Source organism: Callospermophilus lateralis, chromosome 1 (genome assembly GCF_048772815.1).
Source record: "Callospermophilus lateralis isolate mCalLat2 chromosome 1, mCalLat2.hap1, whole genome shotgun sequence".
Lineage (NCBI taxonomy): Eukaryota > Metazoa > Chordata > Mammalia > Rodentia > Sciuridae > Callospermophilus > Callospermophilus lateralis.
Window position 1 is genome coordinate 171,908,305 of NC_135305.1, and position 23,336 is coordinate 171,931,640.

Genomic DNA, 23,336 nt, shown 5'->3' on the forward strand with positions numbered 1-23,336 from the left:
ATAACCTGGTTTCCAATTGAGCTGATTTCTTTGGAGAATTTTTTTTAAAGGGATGTGCAAACTAATACAGGTTGAGTCTCCCTTATCCAAAAATGGGTGGAACTTACATAGTGTCATATTCTTTAGAATTTTGGAATATATTTCTGGGTATATGTAAAATTTTGCATTTTAAAGATGGGAATCAAATGGCTTTACAACAGTCAGGATGTTTAACAGCTATAAATTTAAAATTGTTGTTAGGATTGAAATTTGTGTGTGTGTATATATAATATCTATCCTGAAGGTAATTTTAAACAAGGCTCATGGTTCTACTTGTGACATTATGGATTTCAGATTTTTGAATCAAGGATGCTGTCATTAGTCTTCTCAATTTTTATTTTTTTGCACATAGATCTACATGTGATTTCTTATATTGTGTCAAGATGCAAATAATGAGATGAATCTGTGCAGTTTTAGTTTTCACAGTAACACTTTCCCGTCTCTGAACTCTTCTTAAATTGTGCAAAAAAGATTCAAATGAAATGTTGGTATTTAATATTTTGTAAGAACTCATTTTAAACATTTAAAATGATAAATTGTGTCCTCACAATTAATTGCCTCAAATGGTTTTGTAGTAGGAACATTAAGAGCCAGACATTTAAAATTATTGTTAGGAATGAATTCAATGAAAGTAGTCTATTTTCTTTTCATATCACCTGGGATAATTTGCTTGGCTGTCTGATTTCTTCAGCTAAGAGTCAAATGAAAGTTTCAGACTCTGGAAAACCTTACCATTGAAAACTAAAACTGCAGATTAATTTTCTTGACACAAAATGAGAAATCATATATGGAACACTGTGTAGAAAATAGAATTGAATAGACTAATAAATAGGAAGGCACTCAGTAACTGGAAAGACAGGAGGCATTAGTAAGTTACAATTACTTCTTTGAGCTTTTATGGTCTAAATTAATTTATTTGCCCTCACAGTCTCTCTTTTCCACCTTTACTTCTGTCAAGTCCATATAAACTTTAACTGCCTTTGAACTTCACCATGGCCCCATCAAAGAAAAATAACCATTTTAGGGAAAGTTAACTTTTCTATAGTATTGGTTAGTATAGTAGTAACTCTTGTAGTTTCCAAATTCTTTTGGTCTAGTTTTCTAAAAAGGCATATTTTGAGGACAATATATTTACAAATAACCACTGTGAATAAAGGTATCATTGCATAGTTCAGAAGAAACATCTTGAATACTCTTTGGACCAGAACAAACCATTCAAGTCTTCTGTACCTTGTGGCCAGAGGATGATGGTTGTTTGGATAAAGCTGTAAATTACTCAGAAGACAATACAGCACTGTACTATCTACTTAAACACCACCAATACATAATGGTGGTGTTTACGTAGATACTCCTCCTATACATTTACGCAAAGAAGACATGATCCCAAACGCAAGGTGTTTTTCTGCTTCCTTGCTCAAGAAGTTTTTCAGAGCACTACCTTGAATTGTTTTTCCAGTCGTGTCTTGCCTCCTACTCCTGGTATGAGGATGCTGTTGACATAGCTATGCAGCTGATTTGAAGATACTTCAGTCTCCTTTCCAAGAATGGCTTCCAACAAGGCATCATGGATGAAAATATACTGCTCCTGAAAGGTACGATATGGGGTGATCACCAGTGAGAGATGTGGAGGTAGCCAGCCGTTCACAAAGTCAGCCTTAGGTTAACTCTGCTCCCATAAGGGACTTCCTAGTGAGCTCCTTCAAGCATTTGCCACTAGGTGGTTCCTTTTCCATTATAATTCCACACCATGCCTGGAACAGGTGGTTCAATGCAGCCAGCAATTGAGAATGTGTGCTTAATGAAGGCCTTAAGACCCATCATCTACAATGTTTTCAGGCCAGAAAACATGTTTAACTAACTCCCAAAGCATCTAACACAGCTCTTGATGCAACTTTATCTGATTACTGAGATGATGTTAAGATCCAAAGAGTGGAATTTTGGTCAGTGTATCTTCTAATACAAACCTGTAAATTCCTTCAAGCCCTAAGAGGATGAATCTGTCTCTCCATTGTGGCTCAACTTTTGGAATCTCAAGAGGGCACTGGCGGTCATTCCTTACCTCCGTCTGGACGAGGTAGTTGCGCTGTGTCCTGATATGCTTCAGGAATCCCAGGACGTTGACTGTGCTTTTATCTTTGATCTGTTGCAGCATGCTGTCTATCACAATGTAGGTGCCTGTCCTGCCCACGCCAGCGCTGTAAAAAATGAAGGCACTCAACTAGGACTTTGTCATCCCCCCCCCCCAATCCATGGTCACAATGCAAGTATCTAATGAAGTGAGAAATAACCCTCTTGTCTAGATAACCTGGTATAAATGACAAAGGATATTCACATAGATTACACCGCAGAACTTCACTAGGACATGTCTCACTATGAACGATCTTGACAAGGACTACAGACTTTCCCATAGGAGCTGGGAGACAAAGGGTGTGCACTTGGTCTCCCTTGCAGCTCAAGCAAAGGCATGAGACTCCAGCTGCAAGGGACTGAGGGGCATCTCATGGCAGCAGCAATTTCCACACCACGACTGGCCTGCTGAGAGGCAGCCTTTGAACTTGCGCTTGGTTCTCCAACTCTCCCAGGAAGTCTGAGTATGCATTATCCTTTTAATAAACCCCTTTTCTGTGCATCTGCCTCTGTTGCATACATCTAAGAAACTAATGATCTCATTATTAGACAGTTCCTATTTAAATAAGGGATGTTTTTCTTTAGTAATCAGTTGTAGAATGAGAATGGTACATTCAGAAAATTTGGTTTCTTATATTTGCATTTCTTAATTGTGATTTAAATAAATAGCCAGGAAGATCTGAAATTCTGCAGTACTGAATAACAAGCCTGTTTGGGCAGAATGCCCCAGAAGTTTCCTGTCTAGCACAATACCTAGGCTGTTTGACACTTATCTCCACTTTAGTGATTCCTAAATGGATTAGTGAAAAACTAGAGTTCTCATGGGATTTCAAGTAGAAGATGTGTTCTAACTTGTGGAAAGGGTTTGTTTTGTGAAAGAATTTTATAAGAACAGCCCAAAAGAAATGCTGAGAAAATGCCATGCAGCTCTGTGACATCAGTCACAGAATAAGTAACATCCATTTGAATACTGAAGCCAAACAAAAACCCAAAAGGTCAAGAATGCAATAGCAAATGAAATGTAATCAAAGCATTTTCAAACAGCCATCTAAAATTATTTTAGTTGAAGGAAAAAAATAGGATTCACTTTTTGTTTTTTTGAGATGGGATCTCAGTGAGTTGCTGAAGCTGTCTCTTCAGTCTCAAGGCTGAGTGGCTGGGATTACAAGTGCACCAACGTGCCCAGCTCCACGTGCTTTTTTTTTTTTTTTTTTTTTTTTGTGGGGGTAACCAGGAATTGAACTCAGGGACTCACTGAGTTGCTTAGCACCTTGCTTTTGCTGAGGCTGGCTTTCAGCTTGCTATCCTCCTGCCTGGACTTCCCAAGCCCAAGTGCCTTTTAAAAGATATTTTATACGGCATGTATAAACCAGAAACTTTAAAAACATCTTTTCATATGTACTGTAAATATTAGGAGGAACCTTACAGAAAAGCCATAATCTCTGGTGTGAAAAGCTCTTACAATAGGAACTTTTACTAATAAGATCATTTTATTAAAACCAGAGATTCATCTAGTTGAACATATTTTTTTTTCAGAATTGCAAATGATTTCTTAATGTGATGGAAATATAGTTACTTGAAAAGACTAACAGGTTTATTTATCCCATTTTTAGAGGAAGATTTGGCCCAAGTAATCAAAACAGTAGCAGAGTTTCCATGGTCCAAGTTCACAAGGCCCAAGCTCCTGTTCAGTCCCCTTTATGTGTTGAATCCCAGGTAGAAAAAAGAGAAGGACACTGGCTCTACCTGCAGTGCACCAACACAGGGCCCATGTCTGGCATCCGAGCTGCTGAGGATCTCCTCACGAAGGTCAGGACCGGGAGGGCATACTCAGGAACTCCCATGTCAGGCCACTGTGTATAGTGATACTGGATCACTGCCCTCTCGTTCTGACGACCCTTGGTATTTCCTTTCTGGCCCTGTGAATGGTGTAAGAAGACCTCTTTAATCTGCATATGAGCATTCTGGAAACAAATAAGGTAAGGGTGTTAGGACCCATGCCCTCTGTTTTCATTCCCCCATGTGCTGAGCCAGGTTATTTCATCTTTGTGCCCAATGTTTTTCATGAAATGGAGTCATACTCTAGCATAACTCTAGGTTGTAAAAAGTCCCCCTGAGATTGTCTCAATAATGGGGTTGTAGCTCAGTTGTAGAGCACTTGCCAAGCACATGTGATACACTGGGTTTACTCCTCAGCACCATAGATAAATAAAGATATTGTGTTCATCTACAACTAAAAAAAAAAAATCCCAAGAATGAACATTTAATTCTGGTCTTCTGGACTCTCCATAGTCTTAGAACTATCCAGAGTGCTGGTCAACTTCCTGCAAGGCCTCCATTTTCTAAATGCTGCCTCACTTAGCTTTTATCTGCCCAACTAGATCATGGGCCACGATTCTCACTCTTTGCCCACTGTCTCCAGAAGGGGAGACCTTCTGGAGCTGGAGGACAGGTTGTGCTGTGCATTCTCCAGGAAGTGAAGGGAAAATATTAAGCGTCAGATGATTCTCCATCTCTAGAATCAGAGGCAAGGTCTCATGCATCTGCCACTTTCTCAGAGTACTTTTCCTTTAAGGAACAAACCCTTTTGAATGAAAAGTCTCCTCTGATAAGTTTACACACAATGACCTTCATTTTTCTGCTTTTTCTTATCAGGATACAGAATACCTGAATTTCCTACTGATATCTCTGACTTAAGCTGTTTCTAGAAGAAGGTACAGTGGGCCTGTTTAAACACCTGAAGGGTTCCCATGCGTAATATGCTTTGTCTATTGGCTCTGGCTCACTTGGACCAACAGCTATATGATAGAGAACTCAGATACAGAGCTGTCGATTTTCGTGTATTTCTGCCATTTTTGGAAATAACTAGACATAGAAAGGACTGTTAATCTTGGATCACAGATGGGCTTCAGAGCCACCCAAAAATGTATATAAAGTCTGAGTAAATGTATATTCTTCTGGGACAAGGAGGCTACTATTTTATAACATTCTAAACATGTCCAAGATGCCAAAAAAGGTCCCACTGCTACAAACGATTGCCATATTACTGAGCTATCTATCTGAAGAACCAAATATTGCTGTGACAGTGGAGTTAACTGAAACAGCTCAAAAGCAGCATTTCCATGCAGTGTGACTTTTCAGGCTATTAGTAGTTCTATAGAAGGGAGTTTATGGGTAAGTCACTCCAGAAATCGGTTCTACAGGTTTCTTAATTCCATCATTCCAGTAATTTCTGTAAATTTCTAAAATGGGATACATGTGAGTTAGCATTCATCTCCCATTCTCACTGAATAGCAGAACTTGGTTTTTCACAAGCATCCATGGGACTACAAATCGAACACTCTTTGGGAAACAATGCTCTGAAGCTGTGAGGAAATTGGAATTAAAAAGTGACATCAACAAACGGATGTTACTGTATTTGCTGAGTGTTACCAAAACTTGAGAGAATGACTTCCTGGAAGAAGAGATCAACAAACCGGCTGTGCCAGTTACATTCTATTAAGTGCTCTGCCAGTACCTCTCCCACCATACAATGGTATATCCAGAGACTTGTGAAAAAATGTCTCAAAAATACTTTTTTTATACTTGTATGAAAACCAACTTGGTTTTTAAAAAGAGACATCCTGCCAGCCCACCCAGTTCCCTCGATACCTTTTTCACTTTTGTATTTCTGACTGAAAAACGACGAACAGTATAGCAGGCATGTACTTTTGTGCTCTTCAATGTGACAATTATGTTCCCATACTCCTCACTATTCTCTGTTGGCCAATATTGATCACATTTCCTCTGTAAGAAGAAAAAAGTTGTAAATTTCAAACAACAACCTTAAAACATTCATTTATTCGACTGAAAAAGAAATGCATGGGCTGAATGCGTCAAGGCAGAGGAGATCTCTGAAGAAGCTAATGAATTGTTACTTAAGTGTGGCCAAGATCATCTGAGAAATGGGCCTAGTATTTATGATCATCTCTCCATACATGAAGAACTTTAAAGAGGGCCTCAGAAAGAAACCTATTCATTGAACCTATGAGACATGTGGGTAGGATGTATTATAAAGGGGATTTAAATGTCATTTGGAAGGCTGTGCTGGATTTATGGGAGGTCTTTCTGTTACAACTCGAGACCATCAAAGATAAAATTAGGGATCCCATAATCAAAGTGAAGCACTAGTAGATTTTTAAGCAATGAACTGGAGGCTTAGCTTTTAATTCTAGCCTACCTTATTATTGGTCCAAGGTTGTAATCCAGTACACTCTTGCTTTACATTAAAAAAAAAAAATTGCTAAAGTCTTAATGATGGCCAGGTGTTTAAGCATTCATTGCTTCTCACTCCTCTACAATCCTGTCTTATTAGTACTTTCTTTGCTACCATATGCATCTTCCAACTTTCCTGCTTTTTGCTCTTCTGTTGAATGTCCTTTCACCTCAAACATTAACTCCTTTGAAAGCCTCTGCACCAGAGAACGCATTCCTTCATGTTACAGCAATCTCCTAACACACCTCTATCAGCACATTTAATCCATACTTTGAATGCCCACAGGCATGATAAGAGCAAAGCAAACACATATCTCTTCTATAACTCTTTATACCTGGGCAAGTTCCTACAGTACAGCAAGAACTCTTAAAATATTTTGATGGTGCATTATTAAGATAATAAGCCAAGATGCTCTTACTCTTCCTTTCTCCACAAGGTTTGTAATCATGATGATGATTCCAGTATTTTGTTCCCAAATCATCCTCCAGAAATCTTCAAATGTAGACTTTAAAGGTCCCTGGGTGGCGATGTAGGCTTTTGCTTTGTTGTAACCCTTCAAAGATGACAGTACAAAGTGAGATGAAGTGTCACGGAAGACCGGTTAATAATTCAAGTCCCTTCCACAGTGTGCAGGCTGCATTCTTAGTGAAAGCTCTGTGTGGTACTCAAATACATGCAACAGTCTGCAGCTTTCACTGTTCAGAAATGAGTTTATAAGAATCTTTCTGACTTACATCAACATAGTTTGCATTAATGTAGTCACTGTGCTTAGAATCTTTTCCTGGTAAAGGTCTTAACTTCACCCTACTGTGATCATCTGTGGAGGAGAGAAGGCAAAAACAGCGTTATAATTAAACCCAGAAGCATTCTAAATAAAAGACAAGGCAATCGGGTGAGGTGGCATCTATCAGAATGTCCTGAGAAAACTGTGGCAGAATAACTATTAAACAGAAATAAACATAGGGCTACTTCTTCCTCATGCTGTCACCTGTAGCACGTTCCAAGGCCTTTGAGGAACTAAGCACCTATCTCTTTCCCATTAACAGAAAAAAGTGACTGTTACGGAACAACTGTATTCAGTTGATACCATTCCCTGTCATCTCCACAGAACTTAAGCAACTAAAGAAACCAGTTATTTTAAGAAGAATCTGAGGTCAGATCTTAAGATCCACTATTTTTAGTTTAGGAACAAAACGGTTTGGAGTGGGGAAGACCATCATGTGTCTAGTTGCCCAAAACAGCGAGCTTAAGTGTTTCAAGAGAACAGAAGTAGTGAAGGGAAGCTGAAGTTTAAATTTTCTCTAGTAAGGAACAGAAAGGGCAAAGGTTGATGTTTTTTCTTTTTTCTTTCTTTCTTTTTTTTTTTTTGATAATGACTAGAAAAAAAAAAAAAAAAGGCTAGCTCAAAATGAAGTCAACTCAGGGATTAGCCTAGGGATAAATGACCTCAGATTCTATACTAAGCACTTTTTGGAAAGCTCTCTATATTCTTGGAGCTTTGAATTTTTCTACTGTCTTTGTTATTCTAAGAAACTGTACAGTTGACATAAAATGCAAATGAAAATTTTGTTCTACAGCACCTGGATAACAGCAGTTTATGGCTCACTAGCCATTGTATTGTTATTTCTTAGACTGACAAACAGAGGTGGCTTGATGACATCCACATGTACCCTGAAAATTATAATAGCTCTGAGGGAGAAGGCTTTTCTGATGTCGTGTTTCTACAACATTGCTATATAAAGGCATTCATATTAAGGGTAGACAAAAGTGACAGGTGATGTGCCCAAGAAAACAACAAAATCCAGCTGTCTGGACTTGTAAAAATAAAAGATTCTAATTTGAATTTTTGAAAGTAAAGTAGTTCTTTTAAAACTTGGGCTGGGGTTGTGGCTCTGTGGTAGAGCACTCACCTGGCACGTATGAGGCACTGGGTTCGATCCCCCAGCACATGTAAATAAATAAATAAAATAAAGGTATTGTGTCCATCTACCAAAACAAAAACTTGAGGTAGTAAAAGTATCTATAGAAATGCACAAAATTGGCTATTAGAATAAATAGGTTCAGCAAGGATATAGTATACATGATCAATATACAAAAATCAACCATTTTTATAAATTATCAGTAGACAACAACCTGAAACTACCATAAAGTGAACAATTAGAATATATTTGACAAAAGAAATACACAGCCAACTACAATTGATGAAAAATAAAAGACCTAAATAAGTGGAAAGACCACCATGTTCATGGATTGGAGGACAATATTGTTAAGATGGCAGGGATACCCAAATTAATCTGCACATTCAGTGCAATCAATCCCCATCAAAATAAACCCTAGCTCTTTCTATAGTGATAGACAAGTTGATCATAAAAATCCATATGGAAACACAACAGACCCAGAAAAACGAAAAGAATCTTGAAAAAGAGGACTCATAAGTCGTCTTTCAGGGCTCACAGTTTCCAGTTTCAAAACTTGTCACAAAGCTGTCAGTAATGAAGACAGTACAGTATTGGCAAAAGGATAGACATAAGATTGACAGAGTATGATTGTGAGTCCTGAAATAACCCATTCCTTCATGGCCAGCTGATTTTCAATAAAAGTACTAGGACAATTCAATGGGGAAAGGAAAGTCTTCTCAAATGGTTCTGGGACATGAAAAGAATGAAGGTGGAATGTCACCATGTTACTTAGCAACTCTATTCCTATGTATTCACTGAAAAGAACCTCGGACCACACATAAAAATTAACTCACAGTGGATCAAAGACCTAAATATAAAAACCGAAACCATAAAATTCATGTCAGTGCTCAAATGGAATAAAATGGGATACCACTTCACACCCAAAGACTGTTATGTAAAAAATAAAAACCTTGATGTTATATTGGAATAGGCAATTCTTTCTTAGATATGACACCAAAACCCCTGGCCACTAAAAAAATAAAGTAAGCCGAGTTTCACCAAAATGTAAAAATGTGTGCTTCAGAAGACACCGTTAAACTGAAAAGACAATGGTGAAAAACTTTGCAGTCTTTATACTGGACAGTGGACCTGTATCTAGGATATTTGTAAAGAAACCTTGCAACTGAACAGTAAAAGGACAAATAATCCATTTTTTCCCCCAAAAAGCAGGGTAAAGGGTCAAAAACAGACATTTCTCCAAGGAAGATATACAAGTAGCCAATAAACACACGCAAAGACATTCAACATCTCTAAGTGTAAGGAAAATGCAAATCAAAACTATAATGGGGTCAGGTGCAATGGGCACACCTGTAATCCCAGTGGCTCCAGAGGCTGAGGGAGGAGGATTATGAATTCCAAGCCAGACTCAGCAACTTAGCCAGACCCTGTCTCTAAATAAAATGTAAAAAAAGGCAAGGATATGGCTGCGTGGCTAAGCGCCCCTGGATTCAATCCCCGATACCCACAAACAAAACTCTCCCAAAAGTAAAATGGGATACACTTCACGCCCAGAGGCTGTTATGTAATAAATAAAAACCCATGTTGGTAAGGATGTAGAGACACCGGCCACTTTGTTTTTGTTTGTTTTGAGAGAGACAGTATTTTAATATTTATTTTTTAGTTATTGACGGACACAACATCTTTGTTTGTATGTGGTGCTGAGGATCGAACCCGGGCCGGCCGCACGCACGCATGCCAGGCGAGCCCGCTACCGCTTGAGCCACATCCCCAGCTCCAACACACAGGCCACTTTGGCTAACAATTTGATAGTTCCTCACCATGTCAAACTTGGAGTTGCCAGAGAACCCAGCAATTCTTCTCTTATGTATACCCAAGAGAACTGAAAATACATGTCCACATAAAGCCTTGTGTGTGGATGTTCACAGCAGCATTATTATAGCCAAAAAGTGGGGAAAATGAATGAATAACCAATATTTATATATCCATAAAATGCAGTATTTTTTAGCTATAAAAAAGCAGTGGATGAATATATGTATATGGGTACAACCTGGATGAATATTGATGAAATGGCCAGAATATGTAAGTTCCCAAAGAAAGTAGACAAGAGATTGCTAGGGTATGGGAGTATCAGCTAACAGATATTGGGTTTCTTTTTTGGGGTAATAAAAATACCCTAAAATTGCATTGTGGTGACTGTACAACTCTTGGAATATACCAGAACCCACTGAATTGTAAACTTAAATGGGTAAAATTTATACATACAGTATGTGAATTATATCTCCCAAAAGCTTTAACAGTTGTGTTCAAATATTAAGTTTTGCGATGCAAACTCTATTATATAAAATTCTATATAACGTGGTCCTTATTGTATGTTAGAGTATCCTTATCTGAAATGTTTGGGACCAGATGTGTTCAAGATCTCCCCCGCCCCTCATTCTGTAATAGTTTGCATAGACTGTATGGCTGAGCATCCCTGTCTGAAACTTTTTGTCATGTCAGTGCTCAAGGAGTTCCAGATTTTCATATTACCAACAATCTGTCTTCTTCCAATGACCAAAGTCCTACGTGTCCATGAAAAGTGGCCTTGCACAGAAGTAGCCTAAAGTCTGAGAGTATTCTTTGAGGTTCTATATAAAAAATGCCTATTTGTTTGAATCCCTAATCTCCAGCATGCCCTTGGCCCTGAAGATAGGCCTAAATGCATGGGCCAAAAGGACTGGAGGCTCATCCTTTAAGGAAAGGCCAATTAGGAAGTATTATAGAGACTGCCTGGAAATTCACTTAATTCCACCAATTTTTATTTGTATTATAAAAATTTGGGGGGCTGGGGTTGTGGCTCAGTAGTAGAGTACTTGCCTAGCATGCATGAGGTACTAGGTTCAATCCTCAGCACACAAAAATAAAATAAAGGTAACATGTTCACCTACAACTAAAAAATATTTTTAAAAAAAAGTTGGTTAAGGGCTGCGGTTAGCTCAGTGGTAGAGCATTTGCCTAGCATGTGAGAGGCACTGGGTTTGATCCCCAGCACCACATTAAAATAAAGGTATAAAAAGAATACAGAAGAGTAGGTTAAAATCAAGGTCAAGACAGCCAAGTGACATCCAAGCTTTGATTCCCAACATCTGCTGTGCTATCACTTCACATGAAAATAGTCTTGGAACATTTCACATGGTGACAGCCTAACAAGAGGCTAAGGGGGCCGAACATGTCCCCACCCTACTGAAGATGGTCTAAGGAGAGGTTAGCTCACAAATATCATTCTTTCTTGGCACCCCGTTTCTGATTGCTTGCCTGTCAGCTTAAACCCAGCATGAAAATGTAATCTCCTCAGAGTCAAAGATGGTTTAAAGTCTGTTACTCACATGCTAAAATGTTGATGTATCTGTTTTTGTGCTTGTTATCTGGATGATTGGAATGTTCTGCAGTAATGTTCATATCAGCTGTACAGCGCTGGACTTCCTAGTGAAGAGAATGAACAGCAAGGTTTTAAACAGCCTTTAAAAAACAAAGGAGTTATAGTTATGCTCTGCAAAGCATGCACAGTGATCCGTACTGCAGCTGAAAAATTCCCATCACCTGGAAAAGTTGAAACCGTGGTAATACCAGAGCAGGACATGGCTCATGTGCTTGTGGCGATGCTGATACAAACCTTGTGCCATACCAGTCACACAAAGGACAGCATATATACCTAAGCACATGAGATGATAATTAACTGTGCACTATATTTTAATCATTATTTTACAACATACACCTAAGACAAGTTTAGTGTAAAACACTGTCATTTTAATAACTGCAATAGTGCCACGTGTGCCTGGTTTGCATCAAGAGGCGATGCTAGGTGACCAAGATCATCAGGTCTATGTTGTTCATACAAGGATGAAACTGCTGAATGAGTTCTCAGAACTTGTCCTTATTTTTAAGCAATGACCACACACACACTGATAGACATATTTTATTGCCTAGTACTGACAGTCACCAGGACCTCCCCAATCCTAATTTCTGATATATTATAGCCATGATTTTAAGCATATGTAGAATATTAAGGTATAATGATTTCATTTATGAATTCATCCATCTCCTTATTCCAGCTTTTGACCTATGCATTGGGATTAAAAAAATAATAATCTCTCTGGCTATGGTAGTAGTCTACAAGAAAAACATTCTGTAGCTACCAAATGTGAACCACAGAAAAGAGGCCTGAAAAAAAGGATGATGGAAGCAAAGACAGAGGAACAGGGGAAAGCTTAAACCAGGAGCCGACAACAATTTACTCGTGTCTTAGAAGATAATGGGTATTCCCAAGAAGCACAGTTTCTACCATGATTTGAAATATATTCATAGGCCTCATGGTCTCATTTTATGAGACTGCAAATTGACTATGAAGACTCAGTCCTGAAATGACACTAATCTGTAGTCTAATTGTCACGTCTGGCTTGGATATGTGTGGCCCTGACAAATTATTTGTGAACACTTCATTTCATCTAAGTGAACTTTCTTTAGAAAAACAGCAGTGGCAAAACAATTCTACCACCGTCTTGGCCCTGGATATAAACATTATCCATTAGCCAAATACAAGGTTGCCGAAAAGCCAAGTTTTTCCACACTGTATGCTTCAAACCCAGGAAAGGACTGGAGTTAACTAATAAGGGAAGTCATTAGCACTGCACAGCTGCTCCAAAGAGCAGGAGCAAAATAACACAAAATTATCAGGAGAAATGTTTTACACGTAGCAGATGTAACAGAGTTTAGGAGTGTGCCGACTTTTTTTCACAAAGGAGTTGCATAGCAATTACGGATGTTTTCCACAGCATTTACATTAAGCATAATGAAAACAAGGAACTGGTTGTCTTTTATATTCACAAAGTACTTCCCAGAAAGGAGTCCCCCTTCTCCCTTAAGGAGGGGCTCACTATAGTCAAAGAATGTCAAGTATAATAACAAAGGGTTACTATCTCTTCAAAGAGACTATATTTATGGACTCGATGATTCTTGGAAATTATACACTAAATTTTTAATATTTGTGGAATTTCCCAGCTGCCCATTAAAAAAAAAAAAAAAAAGACCCACAAGCATAATTCAACCCGCCTCTTTGGGGAGTGTTTTTGACGTGTTTACTGTTTCTTATCCTTACTAAATGTGATAAGCTCTGCTGCTTTCTATTCTACAATAGTTCATAACTAATGGTTTTGCGAACACTAGTTTAAAGGGCCTGAAGACTGCCTTTGACTCATTTCTTTTCAAAGCACGGGCAAAAAGTCATGAGTCTGGATTGGTTAACATCTATAAGAACATAAGCAATGTTAACTGTACTTGAAATAGTGGGACCTCCCTTTTAGAACTACTGTAAACATCCTTTAGAATTGTCTCAAAGGAAGGAAGCTTTTGCACGTGGATTTGTATTCTGGATGGTATTAATTCCACTACCTAAAAATCCCAGAAACAAACTGATATCTTTGGGTTTGGAAAGTCATACCTCTGGCTTGAACCTCTACAGGTTGAGCTGTTTAGAGATTTTGTTCTGAGAGATTTTTGCTTTTAGTCCTTTAATCTCATTCTTTTTGTTATTGATTTTTCTTCCCCTGTTGTGTGGATCTGATAGCCCGAACTACACACTGAGGTTGGGCCTCTATTACAATGGTACTGCAATTGACCAGGACAGCCTGGGAGCAGCTGTCTGCACGGTTTAAAACAGTCATTCAATATGGCCAAACTCTTTTGTTATCCAAAACCCTCGGTCTAATCTGTTGCCTGTTTCACTTTTCCAGTTATGTGAATGACAGAAAAAAAGCATAGTCATAAATAATGTTAAATCTGATTTTATTAGAATTCATGGGATTTGCCGAAGGCCTTCTGATTTTTTCTTGTGGGTAATAATGTCATTTGTAATTCCTCGAAGGACTGTGTGGCTCATTTAGATGCAGATAATATCATCTGATCCTGGAGTGGCTTTTCTCCATCAAAACTGGCATTTCAGAGTTAATTTGATTATAATAGGTATTAAAACCATTAAAAATGACACTGGCCAATGGAGTGTATATAGTAAAGTAACCTATTTATTAGCACTGATATTTTAAACTTGTTTGCATTTTCTCTATGTAAGAATCAAGTCTTAATATTAACAGTCGTACCAGTGGGGAAAAAAGGAGGTCTAACACAACAAAAATAGTTCATTTGCAAGACTACGAATTGAGAAGCTAGATTACTTTTTGCCTGGAGTTGTCAATGGGAGACGCTGGCTAGAGAATACTTCAAGACCTGCTGTTTTGCCTTCTGTGCTTCCATTAAAAAATAATAATAATAATAATAATAAAGCTGAACAAAAACACATCTGAAATCTTTCACCAAGACTGGAAGAAAATACGTGGACCTGATGACCCCGTATTGGACCGAGCATATGACCATTGAGGCCCACGGCCGTGGGACAGGACCTGATCTACAGAGGACTGCTTGTCTCAGGTCATGATTGTGGCTCAGTGCTTGACAGGTCCACATACTCCACGTCTTCCCACCTTTGCCCTCTTCCACTCATGTCACGAAGTGCTGCCAGCCTGGCCACCTTCCATTGTGTTGACTTGCTCAGAAACCTCCAATTTCTTCACCAGCCTTTTGAGGTTCCAGCCATCTTCCACAAACTGCCTTCCCATGCCCTCTGGAAGATGATGGTTCCCTGCTCTTGGCTTCCCTGCCATTTACCTTGCTAAGAATGCCTCTTCTCTTCCCCTATCCAAATCTGTGCACCTTTATCTAAAATGACTGCCTTTCCCCTCCGTCTCCATAGAGCACAATGTAGCTGGCCTAGGACATAGAATAATTTTTTTTCCATGTGCAATTTTTGAAATTTAGCTAGCTCACTTTCTTCGCAGAGTGCCTCCTCTTAAACAGTTGTGTTTTTTTCTTCATTAAAAGGGTCTAAAATGTTTTTGATATCCAAGTCTAAACTGGCATTCTGACACAAAAGCATCACAGAGTCAATTTCTGCCCTCTTGCAGGCAGCAGTCTTTAGGCAGCATTACACCTCTGTCATTTGTCAGGATATACCCTGGAAGTATCCTTTCGTGACACAAAGTAACTGTGGCCACTACTCCCTCAGAGCATGGGCTCAGGTGGACACAGCTTTGTTCTCTTGATTTAAGAAGATCAGCCAGCCCAGATTTAGCTCAGCTGGTTAATGTAACAGGGGCCATCCCCCAGAGGATCCTGTCGAGGAGCTTGGGACCTCTGGCTTCATCCCTATACCTAGTCTTTAAACTTCTGATTCTTCCAAACCTTGCCTAATAATTTTGTTGGTGCACAGAGCTTTGGAGCTCCCTCCTTCTGAAGGAGAGTGCTGCCACTGCATTTTTGGAGATGTTGTGCATTATGATGGTGGGGGCCAGGAAAGTGGCTGCTCATCCCTTAAAACCACCCTAGGAAGCCATTTCATGAAAAGGAAGTACAGTGAGGGTGAAGAGAACTCGGGCACTGGGATCATCAAATATTACCCTGAGACAAGGATTGATGTTATTGCCACTGACTGCAAAATCTTCTAGAGGTACAATGTCACCAGCATTTCACAGTGTCCAAAATTTATCTGACAAGGACAAAATGCTAGCTTTCAGCATCACCTCTAGACAAAGACTCAATATTCCCAGTGAAGTTGTTTATCTTATTCTCACCGAAGTAGCAGAGCTCTGAAAATATGACAGCTATTCACCAACATTTTTTACTTCCAAGATTTTTAAACCACATGGGGCAGAAAGAATGTTCATTGAAATAACTAATCAGATTTCCTAGGTGCCTTTCTCCTCTCAGTCCCTCAGAACTCCATACCTGCATTTTAGCACTGAGTTTTGCTTTGTCCTGTTTTACTATAGTTGTGTAAACACTCTGGTCTCCCCATCAGACCAAACTATTTAGGGCAAGGACTCTACATTTTTTTCTTCTTCTCCTTTTCTGCCTTTTTTTATATAGCCTATTATTAACTGTTAAAAAAACAAAACAAAACAAAAAAAAAAAAACAACTAAGGCTGTTTCTTAATGTAGCTCATTACCAAAAAGGTCCTCATGCTCTCTTGATTTAAGATCAGCCAGTCCAGATTTACCTCAGCTGGTTGATGTAACAGGGGCCATCCCCCAGAGGATCCTGTCAAGGAGCTTGGGACCTCTGGCTTCATCTCTATACCCAGTCTTCAAACTTCTGATTCTTCCAAACCCTGCCTAATAATTCTGTTAGTGCACAGAGCTTTGCCATAGAGCTACAACCTTGGCCACTATGGTGAAGACTCAATCCACCATTGTACCTTATGTCCAGAGAGTGGTCTCTGGCGAGTCCTTAGTAACTACTAGATGAGTTGTTTTGTTGACTAAGTGGTATTCTCTTTTACTCTTTGACTGGAATGATGACTAATTCTAGGCCTCTATTCAGATGTCGGATGAGAGTTTTGTTAATAACACCTGATTTTTTGTGGGACACTAGGGCTCAAACTTGCCCCAGTTTCAGGCAAGTACTCTACGATTGAGCTCCATCCTTGGCCTTTTTGGAGCCAGGGTCTTGCCAAGTTGCCCAGGCTGTCCTGGAACTTGGAATCTTCCTGCTTCAGACTCCTGAGCTGCTAGGATTACAGGTGTGTGCCACTGTTCCCGTCTTGAAAATCAAAATCTGAGCGAGCTGTACAGGCTCTAGATCACCAGGACCAAATAGTATTCTTAAGAGGGGGCTCTTTTTATTTTTTGCCAAGTCCTAGCTTCATGGCCAGTTTCAGAATGTCACTTGCCATCTTGGCTAGTTCTGCTTCTCACTTTGGCTCATTATATAATGAGTGTGACTTTAATGAGAATGTGGATGGTCTCAGAATTAACCAGGTAGTTTTGAACCAAGACAGCCTTAGTCTTAAACCCTGCTGTCGCCACTCCAAAAACAGACACCCAATGCCTTAGTTATCTCATGGGCAAAGTTTCCTCATTTGAGAGGTGAGGTCAGTAAGCTCTACCTCAGAGGGTATTTCTGAATGAGTAAAATAATGGATCCACAGTGCTAAGTGAATGCTAGCCATCAATATTCCTTATATGGATCTAGAAATCCAAAGGTGAGAGTACTACTATCACCAAAATAATTAAAAATAAACCCTTTACTTTTCAATCACTACAATCTTTTTTCTGCTTTTCTTTATATAGCCTATTATTAACTGTTTATGAAACAATCTTAGGTGATTTTTTTTAAAATGTAGCTCATTACCAAAAAGGAATAAATGCTTTTAAAATCTTTCAAATTTTGCTAAATTAGAAGGCAAGATTTTGTACTTACTCTGCCCTTTACATTCCCCCTTACTGTTCTCTTTAGAAAAGAGAATATTCTTCCTAATCTGAAGAGCTTCAATTTTCAATCTTTGAAGCCAGGAAAGATTGTGAGGTGACAACAGTAGAAAGATATGTCCTTCCTGCCTGCATTCCCTGTTCTACTCCTATAAATATCAGCAAACAATATTTAAACTATAAAGTTCAGGGGAGGGGGCTAAATTTCTCAGTCACTGTATTTATTTATTTATTTATTTTTAAGGGCACAGATGCCCAGAATTTGTTAACCGTCATGATTTGGATGCAGCAAAGCCTATTTTAAGTCAGACTAAGTACACAGAGGTGTAGCTGATTATTTTGAATTAAATGGTGTCAAAACCAGCTGTGATGAATAGCACTGGGGTCTCAAATCATAAATAATTGAGAAACCAGAGTTGCATTTGATCATCCTGATCAAGTTCTCCTCTCTAGAGGATAAATGTTTGTCCTGAATACCATCAACATTGTTAAATGCCTCAATATTCTTGCTCAGTCATCCAGCCAACAGTCAATTGAACTAAATCACTTTAACACCACACACATTTGCTGTCCTCATGAATACAAAATGTTTGACTTAAACCATGTTCACTGTAGTTGAATAGGCACCTTTTTGGGTCGACATCTAATAGGAGCATTAAGTACCTGACATGCTTTTGTTTGTTCCAGGAAACATACGACTTTACAGAATAAATCACAAGAGTCCTTTCTACCACCTTTGCCCCTGTTCTGCTCAAAGAGATGACACAAAAACTAAGAGAAAGACTTAATTTAAAATGAGTTGTCAATATAATTGCCTTTCTGATAGCCTTTGGGGATTCCACATTTGCATAGAGACGGGATTTTTGTCCTATTTCTCATTGTTCCTGTAGGATGATTACTCCTCCCAGCTGTGTGGCTCCCGGATGATTCCCCAAGCACTTACCTCCCATCCCCTCACTTGAGCCCCAGAACCAATTGTGCAGAAAAAGAGGTGGGCAGGTTAGCGTCATCACCGTCATTTCCATTTTAAAGTAGAAATGAGAACGAGAAAGGAACCGACTTACCCACAAAGCTAGAAGACAGCTGAGCTGCCATGAAAACTTGGCCTCCTCGGCACAACTCTTGCTGCCAGAGATGTGCCTTAGTTAAGCGCCTCAGTGAAGAAAAGGGCAGTCTGTTTAATAGCTCCTCATTGACACCCTGTCACTGCTGAACTGGCACAGAACCCAGAGTTGGCAGGATAGCGCGTGCCACGCTCTACCTTGTTTCCTATACACCAGTTCTTAAAATCAGAAGGCTGTGTTAACCACGTCTTGTCTCCAAGGATTAATAATCATGCAAACAACCACCATCAATGATTTGCTTGCTTCTTAATAATTAACCCAGCACTTTCAAAGATGCTTATCGTGTATGTTTCGTAACAACTTTAGGATGTGGGCGACATTAGCAGCATTTTTTTTTTCTTTTCAATGAGGAAACTAGGGATCAGAGATGAAGTGATTGGCCCACAGGCTGTGAAGCTCACTACTGGTGCAGCCAGCACCCAGTTCCTCACGCCAACCTGCTGTCTCCACTACACCACGTGCAGCACAGACACGACAGGGAATTGGGGTGCTTAACTATGACTTCCCCACTAGAAGGAAGGTGAAGAAAGAACCCCCAAAATCAACCCCCACTATCTGCCTCTTTTCAACCACTAAGTCTGTTCTTTCACGAAAGCACATGTTCAGGACCAGTGCAACCAATTCCCTTTCACATGATTTTTCTGGGAAGAGAATGGCTGTAAAAATCACATTTGAAAAAAATAATCTCCAATTGTCAGTTGTTTTGTTATGCCGAAAATAAACTCAGGTTGACAATAATCTCTGAAGTAAGAGTTAATTTTCTAGAAATTTCCAGTTTTGAAACATACCTCAAAATCCTCAGAGAACCCGTGCTGGTTATTAGAATAGAGCTCCCCGATGTGTTTGACAAACTGTTTGACAGGAATGGCTTCCATATCATCTGGGGGAAGACAGTGAAATTCAGGGTCACACAGAATACTTCCATGGAGCAAACCATACTCATTTAAGACAAATACTCGACTTTTGCAAAGAGTGATAACTGCATTATCTGAAATATTTCCCATTAGGACCTTGAGTACCAATAAACTAGGTAAATAGGAGTTTTTTAAAAAGTAGATAATTCCCTTTACTTTTTATATTAAAGGCAATTTACAAAGTTACATGACATCATACTCTTAACTGAATCTTAATTTACCAATGGTACCTGTTTGCCAAGAAATTTTACCACAAGAATTTTTTTTTTTTTAATTGTTCATTGGGGTTTCTAGCTTAAATTTGGAGCAATTAACTTCTATTTCCAATCTTTGACGTTTACGTGAGCCTTTGTACACAGATCCCCTTGTACTGGCTGGCTCTGGGTACAATGCCATCTCCACGTGTTCAGGATTTTAGTTCAAGACAGCTGTGTCTCCATGATGCCAAATAGTCAGTTTGACTAAATTAACTGGATTTGGGGGGTGTTGACAGACTAGGTATAGATTCAGGAAGACTCCACATTCCAACTTGCTGTAGTATTGTCACTTCAAAAGGACATTTTTAGTTCAGGAGCCCCTAGTATGTCTTAGGCTTATTTCCTGAGACCCCCTATGGTCCTCCTAAACAACAGCCCCACCTACCTCGTTGGAGCTCCCGCCTCCGCCTCCCTTCTCCCTCGACCCTCCCCCGCAAATATTTCCTTTTAAAAATACTCCGCTGAATTTGAGATAAACAACAGACATGACATTTACTTTATTCAGAGTGAAAGATCTTTGGCAAACGCACAAACATCTAAACTGCCACAGATGCTTTTCTTAGCAAAGGGTATGAAGATCTGTATGTGTAAATGAAGTCCTACTTTGGCAAGAATTTTATAGATCCAGGCCTGACAATCTGATTTCTCTTCATCTGGTGACAGTTAACATTGACTATGTCATTCCTTCTTTACTTTCTTTTGAGAGAGCAAAGCTCTAGGGTGGCTTTTTGCATCTATTGACATTTTCAAACTTGAATCATCCTTAGGCAGAAAATAGCATCTCTTATACTTTGTTTAAGAAAGGTGATTTATATGTCCATAGTCCAAGTTGCTTAGCCTAGAAATACGTTACTTATCAAAGAGGCATTCCTTTGTAAGCACAACTTCTTTCTGGGTGAACAATTAAAGTCCTGATCATTTTAATACGCAACCTTATGAAAAAAAATTGCCAAGTTATTTACAAATATTTCAGGATTGAAGATGTTCATGAATATGCAATCATTTTGTATGCCCAAGAAATCTATAGCTCCCATGATGTAACCAGCATTAACAGAATAAGCACAGCCAAAATGTTTCCCCAGAATATTTAGCAGATCGCACAGTTCAAGAAAAAAAAAATTTCCAAATTTATCTGATCACTTCACTTAGAGATGTTTAGAAGTAAGCGGATTCCACAGTAATGATCAAGTTGAGGAAAGGGTTAATATGCTTAGAGTTAGGGAGTCTCTCAGGGATTTGCATTAGGACTAATTCATCTTTGGACAGGAGGCAAAATGGCTGAAGACATAGCCCAATCCCCAAAACACCCAAGTTTATAAACCATATCAGTTCTCTCCCTATCTATTTAGAAATGAGATACAATGGGTATAGTTAATAGTGCAACATAGAGAGGGCAATATTTATTCCATAACGTTACTTTGGAATTTTTGATTCCCAATAAAGCTGTAAGCCATGATTAAGGACGTGAGCTATAGTCTAAAACAGGAAAATGTCCATTTTTCCCCATAAAAGATTTTAAATATTACAGGATTCTAGGGTAAAATCAATGGCAATGAAAAGTCACAGCCCACTTCAAATCTTTGACAGACAGTCTTTCTGGTTAACCTTTTTTTTTTTTTTTTGCCCCTGCAAAGTAAATGCTCAACAGTAACATCCAAGCTTATGTTACACATGCCCAGAAATGAATCTGCCTGCTACTCCCCATAGCTAGAAGCAGTAAAATCCAGCAGAGCTCACTATGGTAATTGTGGAACTATGACTATTTTTTCCAATTTGTGTCTTTATCCAAGGAAGTCTAGCCACACCCCTGGGGTTTCTAGGCACTGCCAATAACGTCATATAACTACTAGACAGACAGATGCACATACAAATGCTTTTTGTACTGACCTCCCTCAGCCTCTCAGATATTACATCATTTTTCTCAAGTAACAGAGTTATAATTTGTTTTCTTCCATGTTATGGTGAATATAAGGCTATGACCAATTACAAGTACCAATTATTTTCCTCTCATAATTTTTCTATTAAGTTTGTGAGTCAGGAGATTATCAAGTTAATATGACTAGCAAAAGGGTCAGCAGTTTAGGGCAGCATCATAGGCCTGATCTGTGCAGTTCTTATTTGGAAAGATCCTGGATGTTATAAGAAAATGTCCATGCAGAAAGTGTTCTTTATAGACAAATGTCTGAGTTTCAAAGTTGTGGAACCAGCAGCAGTGCTAACTAGTGACCATGTACTTTGGATGCACATTATGTGTATTAATATGCAAAGAGACAGGCACAGTTTTTCAAACCCACCATGCTGTGAGAAAACAGGTCCAAAATAACTGAAGGCTGAAGTATGGAAGAAGAAAGAAGTTGCAGATCCAAAGGGAAAGAGTGCTCCAATTAAGACAGCAAATGGCTGTGGTCTGGCCACAGAGGATGGAATACAGCATTGGTGGACACAGCATTGGACACAGCATTGACTGAGCTCTCAGAACTCCACCTGATATTAGGGAGATGGTCTCTGCTCAGGGGGTTGCGTGTGTGTCGGAGCAGAGATGAACACAAGAACGTCAGGGCACGCACAGTGTGCAAAGACGTGGTGAACGCTGAGTGCTAGGAGGAAGATGGGTTTGATCACTTGGGGAAGAATAAAGGTCAGTGCTGTGGTGGTCGAAGCATATAGAAAACAGAGGCTGGACTCAAAGCAAACATGTTGTTAGTAACTCCAGCCTTGACAGGAGCTGGGTATGTATGGCATAACAAAGCCCAGGGTAAAGAAAGAGCGCTCCCACTAATTCAGCCCTTACTGGTTTCCAGAGACCGTGGAAAGGCTTTTTATACATTCAGGTGTTCAAGAACCAAGTGATGCAAACACAGGTATCCTCACAGTCAAAAGAAAACTTGAAGCAACTTGTCCCAAGTGACACATTTAGATGGCAGAGCTAGGATCTGAAGCCAAGTCTACCAAACTCAGCCTGCAGCCCTATGCACCATAACATACTGCTTGCTGATCCTTGTCTCAAAGTACCACAGTTTGGAGGAAGACCAAAACATTGAACAGGATATCTTGGTTAACATGCTCAAAATATTACTTTATAATTTTGTGCCAATGTTTTTATTTTAGTTTCAGATATCTAGGGTTAAGTTAGGCAAAAGCAGGACTACTACTTGTTACTACTAAATCACCCCATTATAAAATACTTGAAATACTCAAATGACAATTGTTATCTCAGGAGTGAGCTTACTGCTATCAAACAGAATTATTTATGCTTACTTCCAAGATTTTAGCTTTTTGTGGGTAGACTTAAGCTTGTAGGTAAATGCCTTTAATTTGAGTCAATCCACAACAAAAATTCCTGTATAAGTTTCTGATTTGGAGATACCTCTGATAGCTTTCCATCACTGTAAACAAAATATGTGTGT

General features: G+C 39.1%; 1 protein-coding gene across 3 annotated transcripts in view; it reads right to left on the minus strand.

Annotated features, from left to right (window-relative positions):
- Positions 1-23,336, minus strand: part of Ptprg (protein tyrosine phosphatase receptor type G) — a 713,787-nt gene that overhangs the window by 19,397 nt on the left and 671,054 nt on the right. For all 3 annotated transcript variants that reach the window (XM_076870736.1, XM_076870676.1, XM_076870809.1), the window contains 8 exons: positions 19,547-19,638; positions 11,706-11,802; positions 7,156-7,238; positions 6,840-6,974; positions 5,818-5,952; positions 3,913-4,085; positions 2,099-2,234; positions 1,478-1,624 (listed from right to left, as the gene is read on the minus strand). In XM_076870736.1, the coding sequence (XP_076726851.1) occupies positions 1,478-1,624; positions 2,099-2,234; positions 3,913-4,085; positions 5,818-5,952; positions 6,840-6,974; positions 7,156-7,238; positions 11,706-11,802; positions 19,547-19,638 (998 nt within the window). The remainder of the gene's footprint in view (positions 1-1,477; positions 1,625-2,098; positions 2,235-3,912; positions 4,086-5,817; positions 5,953-6,839; positions 6,975-7,155; positions 7,239-11,705; positions 11,803-19,546; positions 19,639-23,336) is intronic.